The 17,774-nt window shown below is 44.2% G+C and overlaps 1 protein-coding gene and 1 long non-coding RNA gene across 4 annotated transcripts in view; both read right to left on the reverse strand.

The window, feature by feature from the left end:
- Positions 1-2,497: 2,497 nt before the first annotated feature.
- LOC148685260 (uncharacterized) lies at positions 2,498-9,234 on the reverse strand. Its single transcript, XR_015950369.1, has 3 exons — positions 9,014-9,234; positions 4,039-4,148; positions 2,498-3,810 (listed from the first exon to the last, which is right to left on the reverse strand). It is a non-coding gene; the product is annotated as an uncharacterized LOC148685260 (long non-coding RNA).
- A 6,451-nt stretch (positions 9,235-15,685) lies between these two features.
- Positions 15,686-17,774, reverse strand: part of CFAP74 (cilia and flagella associated protein 74) — an 80,577-nt gene continuing 78,488 nt past the window's right edge. For all 3 annotated transcript variants that reach the window (XR_015950454.1, XM_060276180.2, XM_035120977.3), the window contains exons 38-39: positions 17,079-17,213; positions 15,686-16,336 (exon numbers count right to left, since the gene is read on the reverse strand). Coding sequence is in view for 2 of the 3 variants with exons in the window: in XM_060276180.2 (XP_060132163.1) it covers positions 16,238-16,336; positions 17,079-17,213 (234 nt within the window). In the remaining variant the exon portion in view is untranslated. The remainder of the gene's footprint in view (positions 16,337-17,078; positions 17,214-17,774) is intronic.

Genomic DNA, 17,774 nt, shown 5'->3' on the forward strand with positions numbered 1-17,774 from the left:
CAACTCCCATCATCCCTAGCTAGCAGAACCTAGTGGTCAAGGATGATAGGAGTCGTAGTCCAACAACATCTGGGGTCCCCAAGGTTGAGAAAGGTTGGGTTAAGATATTGGGCTTGCCTTGTTCTGGAGGTGGCGGCAAGATTCTGCTGGGGGTGGGTTCCTTTGAAGAACTGGCTGCCATTAGATCATGAGATATACAGTACTGGGAGTATATTTTGCTCCTTTTGTAGGCTGGTGCAAAAGTTAATGGCTTATAGAAAGGTACACAGGAAATACAGTATTAATGAGGTGTATCCAGGCAGAGGTGAGAAGGCACGAATTGTTTGTGGGTCTAAAATAAAGCATGTAAAATGTAGAACAGTTCCTTGGGGGCCTTCCTGGTGTGTGTTGTACAGTTCTGATGCATGTTTTTGATAGATGATAGATGATAGATAGATAGATAGATAGATAGATAGATATAGATGATACAGTATAGATACTTTCCAGCAGAGCTGTCCTTTCAGGGACACTGAGCGTAGTAATTTATCTCCTGAACCTCATGACTGAGCAGGGATTCGAACTAGGGTCTCTCTAACCTTTGTCTGGTACCCTAACCACTCTGCCACAAAGGATCATCTATTAGCTTTTCCTTATGTTGTCTTAAACTAGCTTGCTGAGGTAATGACTTTTTATTTTACTAATGTTTTAACTTTATTAATTTTTTCCTCTTTTACTTACTTTTCCTACCTAATGTAAACTTTTAAAACTAATGTTTCTATCTTACTATCTTAAACTACTAATGTTCAAATATTATTGTATTAATATTTTGTGCACGCATGCGCGCGCGCGCGCACACACACACACACACACACACACACACACACACACAGAGAGAGAGACTGACAGACAGACAGAGAAACCTATTCACTGATGAGTTCATGGGAATTAAATGTTCCAAAACCCTACATGGACGTGTCCTTTTGAGAGTTTGGAGGAAATACTGAATTAAAGTCACGAGGAGTTCCACTGCAAATGAGACTCTCAATAAACAGAAACTCAGTTAAGAGAAAGCAATCAGAAACCTACAAACAGGCAAATGTTAGATTGTGTCACTTAACTGGGCTGATTCACAATCCAGCCCCATAATGAACAATCCGCCAAGCTCAGGTTAGGCTCAGCTATTTAAACATCACAACAAGTAAGTTAATGTTTTACACTCGACCCTATGAAACAGATGCTGCATGGAAGTCCCACGCTCAGTGTATGCAACCAAATTGTCTACCACCGCCCTGCTAGGAAAAGGAATTGGGGTGGTGGGGTGGTGGGAAAGTTAGCTTATGTTTCAGCCAACAATTCTGGCTCCTGGGCCTTTAAACATTAGTGAGCCAGAAATGATAAGCTAGAAGGCTCCATGGTGCAACACACTCATGCTTTAACTCAGGAATGAGGAATGAGGAACTCCAGTAGGCCAGATCATTATCTCCCCCGCACACAGCCCATCGGCCAAGTTTCACTAGTGGGTGGGGTCACCAGCCTGTCCATCACCCAACATCACAATGATGTGAGGTGACTCTCTTCACCCTCATGGTTTGAAACCAAACTGCGTGTGCAAATGCACTGTTCTCAATGTGCCAATGGCATTTCAAAGTGCTCCACAAGACCCAGCCATCAGCTTCCTTTGCTAAAAGCATTACAAAACCATCACAGTTGGTTATGAAGGTCCAGAATGTTAGGAAACTGGGAGGCTAGACAAGGGTGCCTTAAGACTCATACGTATGTTGGCCAAGCCACTGTAGAACCAAAGCTACCCCACTTTGGACAATTGGCTCTGCTAGTTTCCGTCAGAAGCCAACTGTGCACAGCACCAATTGGCTGGTGCCCGTGATGTCACAAAGCATCCTCCGCACACCCTAGAGCAGTTTTTTCAAATAAATACTGTAATAGGTAAACCAAACCAACTGTTTTATCAGATTAACTTGCAAGGATTGAAAACAAAAACAAAAAAAAAACACACCAATGAAATGCAAGAGGTACAGCCTGTCCCATTTCTGTGCAAATAACTAGAAGATAAGAGCGGTAACTATTTACAACAACAGGAACTGGTGAAAGGGTCATTGCATATTAAAACAGTTGCAAGATAAGAGCAATCATAATGGTCACTAATGGTCGCTGGTTGTGCCTTGTGCAAGCCTGAACTTTGCATAGAAAATGCGAATATGCATGCATATACGGTATATATATGTCAACTGAGGATAACATGTCAGCTTAGGAGAACATCTGATCACAACATGTCATCTAGTTCTCTCAAAGGCGATATCAACAAATTCTTTCATTGTTTTAGCTACAACAGACTAAAACAGCTGCTTAGGAATCTAGATATCAGGCTAGATATGTAGATAGAGCAAGGTTGTAGAGTGTCAGGCTCAGGACATAGTTGACTGTCAGATCTCCCCACCACCCCAGGTCACACTCCCTCTTCCCAGGCACCATCCCTCACTGATCTTGCTTTGCACCTGCACATTTTCATCTGGCTGGGATATGACCTTGAATTCTCATCCTGCCTCTTGCTTGTCTGGATAAAGGATAGAGAGGTCGAGTGTGTACAGTAGAAACAAACCTACTGTACAAAGGTAATGTCTACATCCATTGCTCTGCCCACTTTTGCAAAGCTAGAATTGGTTGGTCATGCCCATCATTGGCTCTGGCTCCCCCTACTGTTCATCTCCCAGCCTTCCACCCTACCAGTTCCAATCGGTGCCAACCACCACTGTTGTAGAACCTGTGGATGGAAGCATTAGTAGTTAAGAACTACCATTGACTAGTGTTGGCTAGTGCCCGTTGGTACTGATAGAGCAGAAGAAAAGGAACCCCAACAGTTGAGGGAGCCAGAACCAATGACAGGTGGAGTCAACTAATTCTAGCCTTGTCCCCATCTTCCTCCTGGCAGGTTTTTTTTTTTTTTACAAAGGTAATGCTTGGAAGGAGGAAGTTGACAGCAGAACCACCCCCTGAGCATTACCACCTTAGAAGCTAGGGGTTTTCCAGTGGGTTTCACAACTCTCCTACCCCTCCCAGCTGTTCACATCAGCACTGCTTCATTAGTGTCAGATCCATTTCGGACTGTATACACACCGGGGAACGCTGACAGGGATGCCTTTGCCCAATGCAAAGGTATTCATACCTTGGCAAATTAGGGAAGAGCTTAAGGACACCTATCAGTGGGGAACTGGATTGAGAAACAATGCATTCAACAGTAGTATTTTATTTAAATAGAACAGGATGCATGTGTGTTTTGGATAACTTCACAAGAACACAGCTTAAAAGCCCAGCAATGAAAATGTAACGAAGACACAGTAAATGGGAATATGAACATAGCTTAATATTCCTCAGGCAGGGGGCTGTCTGAGGGCAAACTGAAGTTGGTGGGTAACTGGCCTATTTGCCCTAATAGACTGGCCTCCACTGCTCTTGGTGTATTTATTGTACGCCAATGTGATTTCCAGAGGCCCTTTTCTGGCTATCCTCCATTGTTACCCAAAAGCTTTATTGCTGCTGTGAGATCTACAGCTGCCTTGTTTTTCACACCTGTTATCAGCAGAATATAAGTCACCCAATCCAGGCTGTCTTTGCACAGCCCGGAGAGATGGAACAAAATATGTTAATCCTCCAATACATCTCTGCTTGTGACCTGTGCTAGGAAACAACTGAACTGAGATCATTGGCAAAAAATGTACCTTGCAGACCAAATTGCAAGGCCAACTCAGAGGTAAGCCCTGCAGAGTTCAATGTAGTTTAATGGAGTCCTTCATCCATAGATTTCAGGGTGGTTCACTGCAACAGAATACAAGATAAAAACACAAATTCATAGAAGTCCAGCTTTTGAAATATGACAGTGTTTCAGTCCGCATATTGTTTATGAAAGCGAGAACCAGGTATGTTGAAGTGAACCCTATTGCTCTCCCTTCCCTGTCTGCAACTGGGGCAGATTCCCAGGTTAATCTTCTGCATCTCACTAGCCGGACTTGGGCAAAGCCCCTACATCCCAGATCAAACACCTACCTGTGCTGACTCATCCATGAGGAAGACTGAGGGACCCGCCTCAGGTGACATAATCCAAGGGGTGCCGCCGCAGGTGAGCCCCACTGTTGGAGAAGTGGCAGTGGTGGTTCCTGGAACCCGGAGAGATCACACAAGAACCCTGTGAGATTTGGAGGCATCTGTGCTGCAACTGGAAGTTGCAGCCACACAACCCCAGTAAGCAAGGGCTTCAGGAGGGGCAACAAGAGGGGGGCAGGTGGCATGTGAACATTGCAGCATTTTCTCATTTTGCCACAGGCAGAAAAAGGCAACAGGGTACCCCTGCCTCCCAGGGTATTTGGTGCTAGTTTTCAGGCGTGATTTGGATGTAGGGATTGGGGGGGGGGGAGGAATGAAGAGGCAGAAATTCAGGTGTATTGCTTTCTTGTCCCAAGCAAATAATGCGGTAAGGAATAAAGTGGGTAGTTAGTGCAAAGCTGTTAAATCGTATTGCCTGCAATTCGGAGCTAAAGAGCCAAGGTGTGCCAAGGTGAATAGTTGCCAGCTATATAACTGGCAAGGCCATTCTTCAGTATACCATAACACTGTGACAACATAATTCAGCTGTAGTATTGCTATCGCCTTGTATGTTTTCTCCTTACATCAACACATCTCTGCTGTAAAACTAGAGTCAGACTGGCAAATAAATGCATTTAACGGCACTCTATGTTTATACCTTTATTTGCACAAGGGAGTGGAACCAGCATAAGGCAAAAGCCACTCATTTGTTCTGAGAATTTAAGCTTTTGCTTAAACAACAACAACAAAAAACATAGATCCTCAAGATTTCCAGGATGGAGGAAAATGTGAAAAACCTGGTGAAAATATCAATAAAATGTTGGGTGGTGGAGGACTGTTTTTGGTCCCCACAAGAGAGATGTTTTCACTCAGAATAGACCTATTGGCTTACTTAGGTCTATTTATTTCAATGGATCCACTCTGAATAAAACTTAAGTTTATGCTGACTGGCTGTGCCTCTCCAGAATGTCACATCTTTTCCAACTCGGCGTCATGGACTGGTTGGACACAGAGGAATGGTGGGAGGAACCAGCTGGGGAACTCGCAAGGGAAGAAGCTCAGAGCCCAGGGATTGGTGGTGGGATGACGATGAGTGGTCAGAGGGAGAAGACTGGGGAAGAGGAGGTGTCAGAAGCTGAAGGCGGAGCAGGGTTTAGGGAACTGGGAGAATCTTTGAGAAGGAGAAGTCCAGTATCAGAGGCAGTGGGAGAAGAAGGAGGCCAAGAGGCAGAGATAAGTCAGGCTGGTGAAGAATCATGGGTGTCTCCCCCCTCCTGCTGTGACAAGCTCCCCTCCTTCATGGTCTCCCAGAATCAGAAGAGGCATGAAAAGGGTGGAGGAGAGGTTGGCTGCAGGCAGACGCAGTCTCTGATTGCTTGGAAAAGCCCTGGAGAGGAGGGAATTTAGACAGCTGTGGGGAAGCAACTGATCCATGGGGCAAGACCTACTGGGGATGAGCTGCTTTGCTCATTAAGGCTAACACTCCACCAAGTCGGTGCAGAATGTGTTCTTGCTAATACAGAGTTTACTTCAATTTGAACAGTGTGATTTATTGCCAGCTCGCACCTGGCACTCTACCTGGAGATGCCAGGACTACCTGCACACAAAGTGTGCCCTCTACTACTGACCTGCACTGAGGCCTGAAGGGATTCCTGTTCCTTTAAGAGTTACATAGAAATACTGACTTTCACCAGCTTCCTTTCCTTGCCAATTGTTGCAGACCTGGGAAACGTTGAATCTCTTTGGCATCTCAGAAACCTTCATAGGGGGCTTAAAAATGTCGGGTCAGATTTAACTGGGGGATCTGTCTCAGTCCAAACTCCATACCTTGGATTTGTTTACTCAAAAACTATCCATTTCAAAAAGAACCCATGTCACAAGCCTGGCAAATATAGAATTGTGCTTGATAATCAGATAACACCAATATTATTTCTGTGAAGAAAACATTCATTCTTGCTTACATGCCTGGCCTTTGCGGATTTAAAAGCAGAGGTTATTCACTCCTTGGTGAAGAACCGCAAGTGTCCCACATTCTGTTTAAGAGGGCCAAACAAAGCTCAGCAGCTGCAATGCATTTCATATCAAAGGTCTGGGATATGAATGCATAAAGCCCTGAAGAACTCAGGACTAGCTTATGTGAAAGATCATCTGGGAACATTTTGCTCCTGGCACGGCACCCTAGAGAATATCACAGGCAGTGGCCTCAAATCAGGCATTTCCAAACATTGTCCCTGCACTCTGGAATGCCCTTCCCTCTACCATATGGGGAGCAACACACAACCATCACTTCAGATGTATTGTGATGACATTTGTTTGCTTGGCTTTCACTGACCCAGACAACTGGACTCGGTTATTACTGATTTCATTCTTTATATTAACAGCGTGGGGAGAGGACAGGAGCAAAATCCATTCTCTCACCACAGACTGCTGTTTGAAATGATTTATTCCCATAAATCAGATTTGGAACGGAACTCAAAACATTTAGCCCAGCCACAAAAAAGCCACTGCTACGCAGGCCCGGATTTAGGTTGGATGAGGCCCTGCTGCTACATCACCCCTGATTCAAGCCTCAGCTTGAAAAGCACTCATGACTGAGGACCCCCCACCTTTCAAGGCAGCCTACCCAGCTGTCTAGAAGCTCTTCCTAAACCATAATCACTTCTAGTATCTGAGCCAAGCTGGAGACAGGCAACTTCAGACATCATGCAGGAAGAGAAAGTAAGAGCGGGGTGGGATTTGCTCCTGACCTGCTCTCCCTCTGTTGCACCCTGAAAAGTGAGCACCCCACCTGTTCTTTATAGGCAGACTGTAGAAGAACAGGGCATCTGAATTGTCTGTTAGCTTTCCAGGGAGAGAGCTGAACAGGGAGGTGGGGAATGGAAATACAAACCAAACTAATGTAGCAGTATGATGGACGCAAATGAAAGAGCTTAAAAACCTCCCAGAACAGCCAACAACTATAAACTTAAGAGCCTGGTTGGATCAAAGGTCCGCCTAACTGATGTTCTCAGAGGGGCCACCCAGAGGTTTCTTGCGAAACCCCAAAGCAGGACACGAGTGCAGGATCAGCAGCACCTCTCCCTACTTGCAATTCCTAGCAGCTGGCATTCAGAGGTGTACTGACTTCAACAGTGGAGGAAGGACTAGAGCCATGGTGGCCAATTCCTCTTTAAAGCCATCCAAGACGAGTATGATGAATCAGCAGGTATGAATCGCCTTCTGGATCATGCCAGTGGCCCATCTAGTCCGGCATCCTGTTCTCACAGTGGCCGACCAGTTGCCTGTGGGAAGCCCACCAGCAGGACCTGAATGCCACAGCACCTCTCCGCTCCTGTGCTTCCCAGTAACTGGAATTCAGAAACATCAAGGCTTCCGACTGTGGAGGGAGAACATAGCCATCATGGCTAGTAGCCACTGGCTGTCTTCCCCACTGTGAATTGGCCAGATCTTCTTTTGAAGCCCACCCTGGCCCTCACTACCTTTGATGGGAGAAAATACCATAGTTTAACCGTGCACCTGATGAAGAAGGTGGAGAGATCGGAAGTTAAAATGCATACACCAGAAGTAGATTACAAGATAAAAGGGTTTTTTAAAAAAACATTCCCAGAATAATTAATAGGTATAACACTAGTTCCCACAAAAGAATGAAGTGCAGGAGATGGAAACTGGATTTCTTGAAACAAAACAAAACAGCCAGAGGCCAAGATACTGTACCGAAAACCAAGCTTGCTTCAAGATAGCAGAGCAGCCATCAATGTCAATTTTGGGAGTTATCCAAAGTTAACTAAGACACCCTGGGGTGGGGCCTTATGAATCAGAGTGCTCACATCATCCAGGATCATGTCTATTAGCTAAATTGTCTCTGCTTCCCACTCAAAAAGAGAGCCACTAGTGTATTCTTCACCGCATAATTAAAAAGTGGTTGCTGTATCCTACTTTACAGCAGACAGTCCTCTATTTAAAGGCATCCTCTGTATGAAGAGCTACCTCTGACCTGGGTACAGTTAGGAGATGAAGAACCCTAAGGAGAGGAGGAGGAGGAGGAGGAGGAGGAGGAGGAGCCTTGAAACCGTCCAACAATTAGCACCTGCACAGCAGATTGATCACACAGGTCCTGATCACAGTCTTGCCCACAATTGCTAAATTTCAAATACTTATGTTTAAATTAGAATTGTTATTTGTAAATGCGCATCTATACATATTAACCAACACATGCAGAATTAACGCAAATCAACAGCCTCTTGTTGTCAAGTACAAATGACCTCCAGCAATAAAACTGCTAGCAAATTTGCAAAACAGAAAACTAAGAAGGGGCCAGTATAGTTTCACGAGTTGAGATTCCAGCATTGGAGGTTGGACCAGATTACTCTTGGGGTCTCTTCCAACTCTGTGATCTCCTTTTATCATTATTTATGATTAGTTATTGAATTTGCATACTGCCCTGTCCCCGCAGGTCTAGGGGTGGTTCACAGAATAAAATCACATTATAAAAAAATAAAACAAAAGCAAAACAAAATGAAAAGCATCCCTTTTAGGAATACATTCCCTTTTCTCTCTGAAATGTTTAAGTAACTGGCCACCCGACTGAAGCACATTCCCACATGCCGGTAGGTGTTCTCAGGAGCTAGAGTCCCAGTTGCTATAAGGCACTCACCAACCCACAGAGAATTGCTGGCACAGCTTAAACAAACCAAGGTCAAGCATAATTTTCAGGTAAGAACCAGTCATATTCCAGAAGTCAGGTCAGGAAACAGCCCACTGTCAATATCACTGGGTGCTCAGCAAGGCACAAGACCTGGGGGGAAAAAACCTCCAGGCCACTGGCAGAAGGCTCAAGACTGAGACCTTATATACTCTGGCTTCCCAGACCACACCCTGACCACAGCTGCTGACAGCAAAGGAGCCTCAATGGACGCCAGCTCAAAAGTAGACCCCTTACTCATTAACTGTATGACAATTCTGGGTTCATCAAGTCCTGCTGGAAAACTGCAGCCACCAGAAGGGACCTTGGAAACATCTGCTTTACCCTTCATGGAGAAGGGAAGCACAGGCGTTCATTGACTTCATTGCTCCCTGGGACAGACTGTTGCTGCTACCGCAATCCGCATGCCATTGCTGAAACCGGGCTACCAATTAGTTACTAGGTTCTGTTTCTGGTATACAAAGCCCTATGCAACCTGGAAACCTGGTCTATCCTGCTTTTGCAATACTCTCCCCAAGGAGGCTTGCTTGCCACCTTCACTATATATCTTTAGGTGCAAGGCAAAAGCTTTCCTCTCCCAGGCCTTTGGCTAATTAAACAATCTGTTTTGTTAATTCTCTGTGCTAGGGACTTTCTTGTTATTGACGTCAAGCTGACTAGTCAGTAGTTAACCTAGATCTTCTTTTTTTCTTTTATTTTTGAAGACGAGGGCAACATTTGCCCGCCTCCAGTCTGCAGGGACCTCACTTGTTCTCCAAGAATTCTCAAAGATTATAGAGAGAGGCTCTGGGATTACATCCGCAAGCTCCTTTGGTAGCCTTGGGTGCAGCTCATCAGGCCCTGGAGATTTGAATTCATTTAAAGTAGCTAGGTGTTCCCTTCCCTTACTACCGTGTTTCTCCAAAAATAAGACACCGTCTTATATTTATTTTTCCTCAAAAAAAAAAAAAAAAATCACAGTGGCTTATTTTCAGGGGATGTCTAATTTTTTATTATTAAGTATGGTACACTTTAACCTACAAGGTTAAACTGCCTATCACTATGGCTTATTTCCGGGGCATGGCTTATTTTCGGAGAAACACGGCATCTCTTTTCCTATATTGGGCTGCAGCTGTCTTTTCAAGAAGCACTTTGATTTATTCTGGATGGATATCCTCAAGATATGCGGCAACGAAGATATGTGGATGTACTTGGGAATGTCTCTGAAGGAATTGTACTGGATTGGGGAAGGAGTGTTGTTGTGAAGAGATGGGGAAATGCCTGTAATGTTACTTTGTTATTTGCTTGTTATTTGCTACAGTTCTTTAAGGAAGGGAAGGGTGACAGACTGGCCTTTTCCTAAACGTTTCAAATATTTTGACTCTCTTCTGTGCCATTTTTCTCTTCTTTCACAAATTTCCACGAGGCGGGAGATCTCTGCCCTACTGAGTAAACGGAAAAAAAGATCCCTATCAGCAACTCCTTTGAATAGAATATTTCCCCCCTCTTCTCCTGTGTGGCAGGGCAGAGAGAGGAACAGGTCTAATGTTTGAGAAATACTCTCCTTTTGCAAACTAAGCTGATCCTTGACCTCCAACATCGTACATTTAGGTGTGAATGCTGTTCTGTGCAGCCAGAGGCTGAGAACCAGCTTACAGACTGAATTATACACTTATTGGGCATTTAATTCCACCTTCATTCCCAAATTCCAATATTTGTTTGTGGATAGATTGGCAAAAAGAGAAGTATTTTGTTGGTTAATTCACTGATTGCATTTACAAACTGCTGTGAGTTTTGGAAATCTTTAGGAGTGTGAAGGAAGTCTATTGTTACAGTTTTGCTTCAACCATCATGGGAATTAAAGATGTCACTGTTCCTTGATAGCTGAGACTCTCTTTCCAGCCTTGGAAGGCAATACCCATCGAAGTTTCGAAAGATGACCCCCTTCAACTAGTGGGAGAAGTTGTGTTGATGAATCTGCCAAATTCAAATTCTTCTGGTTTCTCATTTCTCCACTCTTAAACCCAGTTCTCCACATTCCACATCAGATTGTAATTCACTCCCCACTTTAAAAAGGAACATGAAAATTCACCAGCATTTTGGTGCTATTTTATCCTAATATGCACATTTTTAATCCAACCTTGCCTGATTTACAGTTTTGCAAAGCAATTTCCCTGTAATGTAATGTAATTTGTGTGTTTTTAAAATTGATATGTGCCTTTTAATGCACGTTTTGCCCCCTTGTATGCATTTTTTGTAAAAAAAAAAATGGCTGGAGAATTGTATTGCAAAATTTGAAGCAGTGTGAAGTTTGAGCAATAGATGTGCTTCTGTTCTTGTGTTATTCCGAAAAGGGTGAATTGGGTAGGCTTGCCTTTAAATGCAAAGGAGCCCAGGTGTCTACAGAGAACCACCAAAAGGCGCTCTGTCTTTCTGTGTGTATCTAATAAATAAATAAAAATATGCCCTGAACTGAATTTCTTGCCCATTCCCTAGGGAGAAGGCAGAGAAACCGTTTGGAGCAAAAAGCCACAATTGGGTGATACGTTTATTTGGCTCAACCACACTGTCAAAAACAGTGAGCAGAACTTTAGAATTCTCCAGAACTCATAACAAGGCTTGATGTAACATAACATGAACCAGATGTGGTGGTGGTGGGCACTGAAAAGAAAATACAATAAAAGGTAGAAAACAGAGATGCAACAACAACAAAAACAAGTAAAACGATATTATAAAAACAGACTGAAAGCAGGAATTCAGCAGTGACAGGGTCTGATCTTAAAGGTCTGGGGGTGGGAGCCCAGAACTGAGCAAAAAGATACAGTATACAGTATTTGCAAGATGTCTGGGGGAAGTGATGGATAGTGCTTCATGTATGGCAGAGAGAAGGACATTCCGGAGTTCAGAGGCAATGGTGGTATTCTGTTGGGCGCAGTGTCATGGGTAGCATTTCTCCAGATGATAACAAACTATTGTACCAGTCTCTATTGGGGCAGGTGGTCCCTCAGATAGCTGGTCCCAAGTTGTTCAGGGCTTTAGATGTTAACAAGAACATGGCCCAGTAGCTGGTTGGCAGCCAGTGAAAAATGGTGCTCCACTCAGCATCCCGGAATGGGTGATAAGTAGTGTCTGATCCGTTTTTAAAAAAACAAAACACAGCTGTTACCCAGAGCTGACTCACGCCCTATGGAAAATGTTTTGACTTCTGCAGCCAGCTGATGTGGACAAGGTGTACTAATTTAAGATTGAAAACATGGGAAATCCAAATCGATAGATTCACTCATCCCATAGATCGATCGATCGATCATTTCAATGCAGAATTATTCAAGTATTAAGGTCTGGGTGGACTTCATGAGAAACCTCTGCTTGACCCCAATTGTTTATTTAGCTTTATGGTTACAAATCATGTTACAGCTCCATCCTGTGTATCTGGAGTAAACAAGAAGAGATATCATCAGGATCTGGAGGCAGCAAAGAGGCTGTAGGAACAATGACCTCTCATCCTGAGCTGGCCAAGCCCTGCAGGGGTTTTTCCATTGTGATCTTAAGATAGAGGAGAGCCAAGGGCTCTTATATAAACACAAAACTCTCCTGTTCCCCACTCAGACTACTTGAATGGGTTTAAACCTGATTGGACACTGCCTACGTCAAGCAACACGGTTTTTCATTCACCTGAAAATTACGTACACATTGTAATTTATCTGGCTAGGGTTTATTGCCCAAGATTAATTTCTCCCTTGCACCTGTTCCTTTTTGGCCTTTTCGGTAGCTGCTCTTCTGATGCAATAAATAACATTTGGGCCAAGTCTGAAGGACGCCACATTATGGTAGAGAAGGGGGAATGAAGCAAAATGTTGCCAGTGGCGTCTTCCTGTTCAGTATTTTAGTGATGCCTTCTTCCAGGATATCCCATTCAGGGGCCCTCCAGACTTCACTTTTATTCATAATTATTTGTGCTCATGACAGTATTGGGGCGGTTTAAACACAATCGTGTTTGCATCTATAGATTCATTTCATTTTATAGCTTCATTTCCAATCAGTGTGGACCCCCTAACTTCCTGCTGAAACTTCCTGCCACAAGATCGCCCCTCCAGATGGCAATAATGCAATAACACTGTGGATCTGGATATCATGGTGCATCGGGGTGGGGGTGAGAGAGGGGAGAATTACCCGTTTGTATGTATGTATGTATGTATGTATGTATGTATGTATGTATGTATGTATTACTTCTACAAATCCTGGTGTTCCTCCAAAGATTAAATATACCTTCATATTCTGCATGAGTACTGCCGTGTTGGCTATTTAAGGGTTTATGCTTAAAGGAGGAACTCTTTATATGATCCCACACTTGTCAATATAGTTTTCCTCTAGAACCATTACTTCTGAGGGATTGAATCCAGAAAAAAAAACAAGGACCATGAACCCAAGAGGTACTTAACATGGGCTCTAAAGCAACATGCCCTGTGGGGATTTTGGATTCCCTCATCAATTTGCTTTTGAAAGCCCCGAAGTCCCAAATAAATTTTCCATGGGGCCTGGGGGCTATAGTTTAAGAAACCAGACTAGATCAACCTTAGGGTTCTTGGGATCCTAGTCCATGCTGCTCACTTAATCTTTTAAAAAACACAAAAACACCACCCTAAATTCTTTTATTATCTGCAAACGTGCAAGACTGCACTCCTTGTGTAGGAACTATGAGATGGAGTGGGGGGGGGCAGGAAAAGGTCATTGGAACTATTAATAGTCTGGAGCCCTTTCCTTAAGAAGAAAGGCTAAAAGCACCTGGTTACTGACAGCTGAAATGCTCCATGTTTTCCCACTCCATTAAAAATGAAGACACGTCAACTGTACTTCTAAAGAGCAATTTGACAATGGAGCCAATGCCTCAGAGGGGTGGTGGGCTCTGCCCTCAATGGAGGTCTTCAAGCATTGGTTGGAGAGTCATCTTCTGGGGATGCTTTTAGTAGACAAGAAGGATGAGGGCTCAGTGGTAGGGAACAACTATTGATCAGTGAGGATTAGGGCTCCTCACTTAGTCTCTCAACCTTACCCACCTCGCAGGGTTGTAGTGAAGATAAAACGGGGGAAAGGAGAACCACGTTCACCACTTCAAGCTCTTCAGAGAATATAAATATAATAATAAATGTGGAAATTGGATGGAACAGACTTATGAATGCATGGGAAACCGATGTGGAACTCCTTCTTCCAAATGCTTTTCACATATTACTCTTACCCCACCAGACACTTGAGCAACATTTTGATAATGCTACCTATCCCCTTCTCCAAAGGATCCCTTCCCACCTCCACCACAGAGCCCCTGTTCTCCCCATCCTGCTCTTGCGTTGAGGCAGTTTATTTCACCTTCTGAATGCAAGTTCCCCAACCTGGTGCCCTCCAAGAGATTGTCTACTATCAGCCCCAACCAGCATGGCCAATGGCGCAGGGCTGGTGGGAGTTTGCAATCCAAAATATCTAGAGGGCACCAGGATGGGAAGGCTGTAATCTGAATAGTTGAGGGTGTTTCAAAACATGTATCATGAACACATCTGTAACTCAGCCAATGATTGAGAGTGGACTCATTTAAATTAACTCAGGGTGGGCCTAGCGATGCATTAAAAAGTGCAGTCCAGTGGGGCAAAGTCCCACCAACCCTCAACCTCCTGGCAGTCAGCCTCACCTACCTGCCCCCTTACTTGCAACCACTCATGGGATTGGCTCTGCCTTTCGTTGACTCTGGTGCCAGCTACTATTGGTCTTGCTGCCCTCTGCTCCACCAGTCCCAATGGCCATCAGCCACCTCTGCCTGAGGCTCTGTGGGTGGGTGTTTATCCAATTTTGGTATAAACTAGCAAAGGCATGATTTCTTCCAAAATCTCTATGCTCTAAACCAGGCATCCCCAAACTTCAGCCCTCCAGATGTTTTGGACTACAATTCCCATCTTCCCCGAACACTGGTCCTGTTAGCTAGGGATTATGGGAGTTGTAGGCCAAAACATATGGAGGGCCGCAGTTTGAGGATGCCTGCTTTAAACATTTATTGGATACTATCTCAATTTCTGACAACAACCAGGGCAATCTAAAACAGGGGTGGGGGACCTACCGCCCTCCAGATGTTGCTGGACTACAACTCCCGTCATCCCTGACAGTGCTGAGGCTGATGGGAGTTGGAGTCCAATGGCATCTAGAAGGCCACAGGTTTCACAACCCCTGGCTCTGAAAGGTTATCTAAAGCTGCATCTATCTTCACAGGCACACAACCAATCAATCAAAGAGATTTGTATGATTGGGTCAGCCTTGACACTGATGCAACAGCATGCGATGTCTGCAAGTCTTTACATTAACAAATATTCCACGTAGCACACATTTATTGTAATAACTGGTTGTGGAACATGCATCTGCATGCAGAGGCCACATACTGGGCAGTGCAAGCTCCTACAGTATAATTATTGTCATTTATAGCACCACCCGCGGTGTGCAATTATCACCCTGGAACAGACCTCATTGGCTCAGAGGCCAGGATGGAATGTTCTGCCAGCTGATCAGACTGAGAGGATAAACAGCTATTAGCTGCCCTTCACAGTGATTGACATATGTTTGCAAAAGGCCTGGAAAAACTTCAGTCAAGCGAACTTCTAAGGAGGAAACACACAGTGTGATTACGAAGATGGTTGGTGGGTGGATGGGTGTGGCTCTGGGGCTCAAAACCCCCACAAACTTCCATCATTTCAGGCTACAACATTGCTTCCTGAACAACTGGAGGGTGTGTGAGTTCAAAATTGAGACAGTCCTGGCACCAAGGGGAAATAATAAGTTTTTGCCGCTTTGGCCCCTGCTGAAGCATAAGGAAGAAAGTATACCAGACCTCCTTTCTTTTTAAAAAAATAATGTTTAAATCAGCTGAATACACAATGAAAGCTACTTAAAAACATATTTGTATTCAGAGGACTTTATTCCAAACAACAGTGCAGCCTTGACTCAAATTAAAATCATCAGTGGGTTCCTTGAAATATGGCAGGTTTGGTTGCTAACCATCCATCTGTGGAGTCTCATTCTCCACCTTATTTGCCAAATTTAACGCTCCACCTACATCACTCTCTCTTGTTTCAGAAGATAAGTTGGGATCACCATTCCTAGAAAACCATAAGGGATCACTTAAAAGAAAAATCAGAGCAGTGGTTTTGTGGAAGGAGGAGTTTGACCCCCTTCCCCATCCTGTTTTCCAGATCTATATAGCTCTGAAACTGCAATTAGCCTTGCTGGTGTTTGGTTAGAGCTGTTTATGAAAAGATACGAAGGATCCCCAATTTAAGCAACTTTAAGGGAACTGGATTGTGCCATTTCAGATCGCAGACTTTTCCTCATCTTTTTTTTTTAATCTGTTATCTTTTGCCTCAGTTCTGGATGCTCTGGGATATTCATGAGGGGGATGTTTCACCATCTTTCTTCAGAAAGGGCAGTTTGGAGCCTCAGCTCAGTGGCAGTTCATTTGGTCACGATCCTGCCCATGAAGTAGACACTGTACACCTCCTTGATGTCTCCCTTCACATTCAATATGGCTGATCCAGTCACAGGCTGGTTGGGCTGCAGAGACAAGATGGAGGAAAGTGCTAGCCAGAAATTGCAGGCAGCCCAGTGGACAGAAATGCTAGCCCTGCCTCCCTATTGACCTCTTTATGTTTTCTGAACTACAGCTCCCATCATCCCTGACCACTGGCCATGCTGCCTGGGGCCGACAGACTGTCTGGAGGGCCTCAGGTGCTCCAGTACTGTTATAAAGGGTGCATAAATGTCACTCACCCCCCTTCCCACAACCAAATAGATTCATGTAGAGCAGGAATATTGGCACAATAGGATCAGGAGGGAAGGAGTTAAATTCTTCCCATACCACCTGCTGCAGTCTGGAGAATTATCAGCTCCCACATCAGATGCTACTTGCATTAAAAATAAAAATAAAAATTGCACGTTATATACAAAGCTGCTTGTCATGTTCAGTATCTACTATAAAATGTCTCTCATGCTTCACATGGACATATGAAGATGCATTTTACAGAGTCTGACCATTGGCCCATCTAGGCCAGACATCTAACTGGGAGTGGCTATGAAGGATGTCAGGCAGAGATGTTTCAAGCCTGACTATGCAAGATTCTTTTAACTGCAGATGTCACATACTGAACATGGAATATTCTGTCAGCTATGCTGGTGTTTTACCTAAGCCTCCTTTGCTTAACAGGGAAACTGACCTTATAAAAAACTTCCTATTCTACTGCTTGGGGAAGTATAATACAATAGCAATAAATGGCACATTTTAAAACTTGCAACATACATTTGATCCAGCAGGGGGCACCCAAGAAACATTGATGGGTTTGGTTTGTCCACGCTCAACGCTGCCTTTCACAGGATCGACAGTGAATCCTTTTAGCTGAAGAAGTTGCATATTTTCCCAGTTGAATTCCACATTCTGCAGAAACGAAAGGTTCACAACATGCTGTCAGACACTATGACTGATGAAACCTCATGGCGCAAAGCATGCCGCGGTGAAGAAGTGAACATGCCCTAAGATCTGCTCCCCATTTGTAGAACCGATTCAAACTGGGATTCTTTTTTTAAAAAAAGGGAGGCAAGAGACCATCTCAGTTTTTCCGAGTATCCCATAATAAGGTTAATCCATAGCACTGATTTGTGCTGGTGTAAAAAAAAGAAAAAGAACACCAGCAATTTCTGCTCCCATTTCTGTTTGTGCATGAATTCTCTGACATCCCTAGACACAAAGATGTGCAGAGCTGGACTCTACATGCTGGTTTGCCAGGGTCTGGAAGAGAACGATGGGGTCTCTGCCACTGCATCTGACATCAGACCTGACCTATACCTCTATTTCCCTTTTTCTTCTTCACAATTCTCCTGCACGGAAACTGTGGTGGGAGTTTCCTCCAGGTGACACATCCCAGGTTATTGTCGCTCCCTTTCTCAATGTGCCTCTTTCACATATGCTAGCAAAATGGTTCATGAGAAGGAAGGCCAA

Source organism: Zootoca vivipara, chromosome 6 (genome assembly GCF_965207765.1).
Source record: "Zootoca vivipara chromosome 6, rZooViv2.hap1.1, whole genome shotgun sequence".
NCBI lineage: Eukaryota > Metazoa > Chordata > Lepidosauria > Squamata > Lacertidae > Zootoca > Zootoca vivipara.